Source organism: Phoenix dactylifera, chromosome 2 (assembly GCF_051530095.1).
Source record: "Phoenix dactylifera cultivar Ajwa chromosome 2, Ajwa_hap1_PhDact_Kaust_v1.1, whole genome shotgun sequence".
Taxonomy (NCBI): domain Eukaryota; kingdom Viridiplantae; phylum Streptophyta; class Magnoliopsida; order Arecales; family Arecaceae; genus Phoenix; species Phoenix dactylifera.
The window spans coordinates 1,411,299-1,418,046 of record NC_143191.1 but is presented as its reverse complement, the minus strand read 5'-3'; the positions used below and the strand labels follow the sequence as shown (position 1 = coordinate 1,418,046).

General features: G+C 40.0%; 1 protein-coding gene across 1 annotated transcript; it reads right to left on the bottom strand.

Moving 5' to 3' along the window:
• Positions 1-2,140: 2,140 nt before the first annotated feature.
• LOC103706063 (polygalacturonase-like) lies at positions 2,141-5,149 on the bottom strand. Its single transcript, XM_008790034.6, has 4 exons — positions 4,404-5,149; positions 4,046-4,335; positions 3,673-3,901; positions 2,141-2,657 (listed from the first exon to the last, which is right to left on the bottom strand). Exons 1-4 carry the CDS (start codon positions 4,842-4,844, stop codon positions 2,439-2,441), a joined length of 1,179 nt encoding a protein of 392 aa, XP_008788256.3. The 5' UTR covers positions 4,845-5,149; the 3' UTR covers positions 2,141-2,438.
• Between the last annotated feature and the right edge of the window lie 1,599 nt (positions 5,150-6,748).

Sequence of the window (6,748 nt, the reverse complement as noted above, 5' to 3'; positions counted from 1 at the left end):
TATTATTTATTTGTTGACTCTAGAAGGTGGGAGATCTATTAGAGCATGAACACAACGAGATATGCAATCAAGGTCAAAAATATCAAAGCGACTCGCTAAATTTCTTATTGATTTTTATTGATTTTTATAGTTCAATACTTTGGATGACTTGCGAGTTAGTAATATAAGAGCAAGAAATAAATAAAGCTTGATAATACTTAAGACAAAATTGTGTACAGAATATATTAAATTTTAAATATAATAATTCCATAAAATATACAGTAATCATTATATTACTTAATTTAAGTATCACACACACATGAATTATTCTTAAAGGCTAATTTTCATTTAACTGACCTGAATGAACTAGTGGTCCACCAACCAACTTGGTTGATTTTTTTTATATAAATCTATCAACAAGCCTACCAAATGGATCATTATGTTACATCAGCATCATTTAGATGCTTTAACTCACATGTTCTTTCTTACCAAAAAAAATCACAATCTTTGTAGAATTAGCAAATCAAATCAAAAAGTCAATTCATAAAGCATGAGAAATGACATAAGCTTTATTTTTGAGAAAAAATCTCCTACCTCATAAGAGGACCCCTACGGACATATATTTAGTCCCATATCAATTATTCGCTAGGTAAATCTTGGCTACTTATATAGAATCAAGGAATCCCAATAATATCTTTTGGCTAATCTTTTTGAGTGAGATACTAGATTGTTATAAATGGTATCAGAGCAGATCCAGCCCATAACTTATGTGGACTAGAAGACATTACAGCATAGATCCATTAGGGTTGACCATGGGGCCATCATAGTGCTTATAATTAGATTTGAATAGATTTGAACCCTTAACATAACAAGAACGTTAAGGTTTAAACGGGAGGAGTATGTGAGGACCCGTGCGGGCGTATGTTTAGTTCCACATCGGTTATTTATTAGGTGAATTTTGGGTACAACAAATAAATCCAAATAACATCTTCTTGCTAGTCTTTTTGAGTGAGATACCGGATTGTTACATCTCAAGGTCCTTCACATTTCCTCCACCATTTGTTTTGTTCAAATAACGTCACTCCCTACCATTAAATCCATAGGATACTGCTTCTTTATATGATCATACAAACTTAGGGTAGTTAGCTGTGCACAAGGCCATTTTTAAAATCCATCCCAACGTGAGCTTTCTTATAAAATTTTGATTTGGAAGACTAATCAAACAGTCGACTTACTGAACTGCTTCTTATTTATTAGATAAATGCCTTGTTCCAATAATTTTGTCTATTTATCATCGACAAATAGATAAAAAGAATGGACAAATAGTTATATGCAGTATAGCTATCTTATCCACTGTCCGCCATGAGCAACCTTCACGTTGGTCAAAATAGCACGATATTTATGCTTGTAGTTTGCTTCCAACCCTTTGCTTGCAAGACTTTTTCTCTGTTCCCATCTGCCAATGAGAGGCATATATATATATATATATATATATATATATATATCAACGAAAAAATAATTAGGCAAAGGGCGAGCTAGAATAGTCAAAAAGATTACAAGTCTCCCTCTAGTCTCAATGTTTGGCTTAAATTGCTAACACATACAGGTGACCGTTTCATGTGCAGGCTTAAATTGAAGGATCCTTAATTGTTTATGAAAAAAATTAGAAAAAGGTTATTATCTCTTATAAAATTGGATCCAATTTTTTTGTTAGCAAGGCTTCGCAAATGTGTCAGTCCACATGTTGCAATTCGGACTTAATAACACTAGTAGTTATTACTAAATTGTGATTCAAGGGCTAACACTGGCTGTTGTAATTAACATCATGATTCCATTTTGAAAAAGAAATAAAGAAATCGGTCAATGGTTGGAGTGGCCAAATTAGAGCCATTATCTCAGATATAGCTGAGACTGATGGTTTTGGAGGGGGCTGGCACGGCCAGATATTGATATTAAGCTGAAACCTACAGCTCTTTCGCATATAATTAATGGCTAACCTCAAATCCCTAGCAGAATCTACGATAAGTACGATATTTTCTACTGTTGTTTGTAAGATTTCTAATTGTATTAATTAGGTAATAAAACTAAACAAAATAGGATCGAGGGAACTATATGCCATTTGAGATTAGAGACATGTTCATGATGATCAGGTAACTCTCCATGCTCGGCTGCCCACGGCTTGCTAAACCTAGGGCATGCTTTAGATGATGTGAATCAACATTGGGTTATGTATATTGAGCCTCGATGCGCACCAGAAATATTTCAAAATTTTTTTTTAGTTAAGATAGATTAAGTTCAATAACGTATTTATGCTATCAGGTAATTCTAAGATTTCATGTGATAATGGAAGAGACTACACATGCATACGAGATTAGAGGAGGAATTAATAGTTTTACATATCAAATAACTATCTCGTGCCACAAAATATTAATCTCGGTAATTTTGCGACTCAAGAGCGATCATAAACAACTCGGTGGCACAACAAAACCAGACGTAGTGCCATCGGCGTGATTACAAGATGCTTCTGCTGGCTGGTTCTCATAGGTGAGCTTGATGTCTTGCAGCTCAATTCCACTGCATGGATTGCTTGCACTGCAGTCAAAGTTCATGGCCACTTGTGATGCAGATGATCCTTGGATATCATTGTATGTCACCTCACTTATCTTCACGCCAGAACTCTACCCAAAACAAAAGAACATAAAAGCTTAATAATTTTGTAGTAAAACAGACTTTTAATTTTAATTGAAAAATTTACGAGTACCATCAACTATCTCTTATTATAGTCCACTCAATCTTGGCCAATGACCCGTTACGCTCTAGAGTCCAATGCATGATGAATAGCCTTATCAAATGAAACAATTGACAACAGCCCAAGCCCATGTTTGCAGTTGGGCTTTGCTAATCACGGCCCATTACAGTGCTATAATTGATTTTTTGCAATATTGTTACATGATTTTTACTCTCTCTCTCTCTCTCTCTCTCTCTCTCTCTCTGTTATATACGCACAGAAGAGTGTGCATGCATGCATGCGCACAAATTTATATATGTTCTCAGTATTGGATGCTGGTTTTATCTATTTTAGGGGAAGTCCCGGATTCAAAGTTGTGGATATATGCTGTGAATTGGTTTTAGCCCAAAACATGGCATCGATTACCATTGGATCGCTCCTCATGCAGGTCTAAAAGTAATTCTAACTTCTTGATTTATCTATCTGCATAGATCTCGAAGTAACCAATATGCGATCCAAAGATGGATTCATATATAAAGAGTAATGCTAGAGGGACAAGTCTAGTGAGGATTATCACACTACATGAATTGGTGCAATTCACCAGCTGGGTCTTGGTGCAAAGCGCCATTGAAACATTTACTTGAGACCAAGATTGAACCCAAAGTATGGTGCCGTTTTCTCCGTTTCCCTAATTCATGGGGGATGACACCAACCCTAGCATCGCATCAATTTTTTCATGCTCTACAAAATGTATTCTTCTTAGCTTTGATTAGCACCCTATAGCATATAATTTCCAAAGTACGCGCTCCCCACTAATGTCCTAATCAACGTAAAAGAAAACCGTTACACTATCCCGTATTTTTGTTCACGCTATCCACGTTAACATATACCAAGGCACATGAATAGTGGAAGCCGCCCCACCTTTATCACATATTTACCCCTAGAATTGGACTTAATTTCATTACCTTGTCCGGGCATCCACTGTGGCCGTTGCAGTAATTCTGGTCGATGATTATGGGATTTTGGACATTTTGCATCGTGGCGTGTTCGAACACCACACCCCTGACGAACCCTTGGCTCGGCCTCCCCCACGTCTTTATCCGCAGCCCGTTCTGCGTTCCCGTGAACACCGCCGTCCTCACCGTCACGTTCTCCACCCCCTCCTCGTCATACTCCTTCCCCAAGCTCCCGATGCTGCCAGCCACCAGCATCACACGTGTGCACGTACGTCAGAACAACAAAAGACTTCCACATGTGCGAAACACAGTACTTAAAGCACCATGGATGCAACATGTAACGCAATGTATTATGATATGCACGCATGCATGTTTCCCTAACCTTATGCCATGGCCAGGACCGCAGGTGACCTGCTCGATCCATATGTTCGTCGTCCCGGGCCCGATCGAGATGCAGTCGTCGCCGGTCTTGATGCCGGTCCCGGTAATCGTCACGTCGGCGGATCCCTGGACGTGGATGCCGTCGGTGTTGGGGCTGCTCCCCGGAGCTGTGATCTTGACACCTTGCACCGTCACCCCCTGGCAGTCGTCGATCACAATGTGGAACATCTCGCTGTTGATCGACGTCAGCCCACTGATCATGATGTCCTTCGAGCTCTTGAACGCTAAGGACTGCATGAAGAATTCATGAATTACTTCGTGGGAAGATGGAGAGAGCAAGAGGTGAAGGCCGCACGTACCGTTGCGCCATCCGGGCAGCTCCCGCCGGCAGCCTTGCAGGACCAGAGAGACGAGCCACGGCCGTCGATGGTGCCGCCGTGCACCGAGACACCCTCGACTTGAGCAAACACCATCCACTCCCCGACCTTTCCGAGACTGTCGTAAGACGGTGCAACGAGGGTCCCGTCGATCTGGAGAGTGATCTTGCTGCTCTTACAGGGGCCACTGAAAGTGATCTGACCCACCAAGAAGAAGCCCGCAGGTACATGGATGGTCGCCGGCTCCGGCGAGCCGCAGGCAGCATCCCATGCACTAAGGAATGATTTGCTCGAATCCGTCTCGCCGTCCGATTTAGCGCCAAAGTCTGTGATGTCGTAGACTGCTGCTTTTACTGATGAGAACAACTGGACGAAGAGTAGTATTAGAACAAGAAGTAAGGAATTGATGATGAGTTGAGCCATGAGACTCTAGTAATGAGTCTATGAAGGAAGTTATCAGGCTGGAGTTAAGTGGATAGAGGCTAAAGGATCAGTAGAGAGATGCTTGGAGGGAGATGGATGGTGTCTGGTTGCTTGGTGGGTGGGTGTTTAAGTATATATAGAAAATTTTGGGAGGTTTTGGTGGCTGCGAGAAGAAGGAAGCATCCCCGAGATTTGAGACACATGAAGAACAGTGAAAAACCCCTTATTTATTCCACTGATTTTGTAGAATAATTAAACCAGTCCTTGAAGTCCCTTGAAGGAAACGAAACGCAAGCATAGTGATAAGAGAGTGAAGGCACCGAGACTGGGTCTCAGTGGGTCCAATTATTGTGTGTGAAATATATTTTTACCGGTGATTTTGGAGACTGATGACTTTGCTTTTTGTTGATTAACTAAGGACTTTGTTGACACCAAAAAAAAAAGTAGTAATGACTTTGTTTGTTTTTCTAAGTGCGACAGATCCAGAATAGCGGAGCAAACTTCGGAGAAGAAAGCGGAGTTACTTGGAATATAGGCAAAGTTACGTGATCCGGGAGGGAATTTAAGGTCGTAACTCGCGGGGTTAAAGATACGACATGCATATAGGTAAAGATCGTATATGACCAACTAACCCCGCATGCAATGGATTTAACCTCAAGCATTGGAATTCCACTTGAGGGTTGACTATATCTGTGCCACTTTGGTTGGAAGATGCTCATACTAGCATCATCATAGTGTAAACATTCTAGCCATTTTCACAAGGACTTCCAACGTCCGCAGCTATTTTTGATAAAACTTGACATTAAGCTCTACGTCAAATGGTTTGTCTTCCGATTAAGTGCTTGTTTGGTTCGGAGGAAGTGGAATTGAAGGGCAAAAGTCATCGCTTCAGTGCGTTTGGTTCAGCTCCACTTCGTCAAAAAAGCTTTGAATTGACTGCAGCATAGAGATCGAAGGGTATCCAAAATCACTTCAAGATAACCTTTTGAATATTTGGATACACTGAATCAAACATCCCTTAAACTCAAACTAATGTTCTTGTTCATTTCAATCATTAATTTGACCTAATCTTGGATGGTCTGATACAATCTAATCTCAACATGCACAACATAACGTACGTGAGCCTTTATCCTAGCTATATTAATCAAAAGCTTTTCGTTAGGACTAATTAGGTGCTTTCTCAAATGGCAAATTACATAAACCTTCTAGTGCTCGTAGCTATATATTATACGAGGGTAAACTGCAATAGATTAATGATGTAATATACTAATCTTGAGAGATTCTACAATCACAATAAAAGAATGCTAACTGCCCTCTCTTTGGACATCGCTAACATCCAAGCTTCTACCTCAGCACAGCCGAAGGAAAAATGGACCTGTGTCCGTTGCAAGTACAATATTTCATGTTTCTTTTATTCCTCTCATATTTTGTCTGTTGCAAGTACAATACTTCATATGTTTCTTTTATTCCTCTCCTATTTTGGTAACATGCCCAAAATTTTCATGGGAGCCTTATCTTGCCGTTCTTTTCTCTGAAGTAACATGCGAGAGAGATCAATCACCTCTCTTCCCTCCAACCAGGAAATAGATTAAGGACTCCTAACATACTTATATACCTTTGTGCCCATGCATCTAAAATATCCAACTTTTTACATAGGATCTCTTGCCCACCGATCCTTTGTGCTCCCACTTACTAATCCACCCGTTCCTAAAGAGGTATAAGGTCTTATCTATAAAATACAATACAATGCAGCAATATCGACAAATAAATAGCATGTCTTGCTCCCAATATATTTCCTCCATAAGTATTGCTCATTAATTTTGAACGGACTGCTAAATAAGTGACGAACGAAAAGCTCAAACATAACTCAAATAAGGGAAACTAATTAGCAATCTTAAACTTCT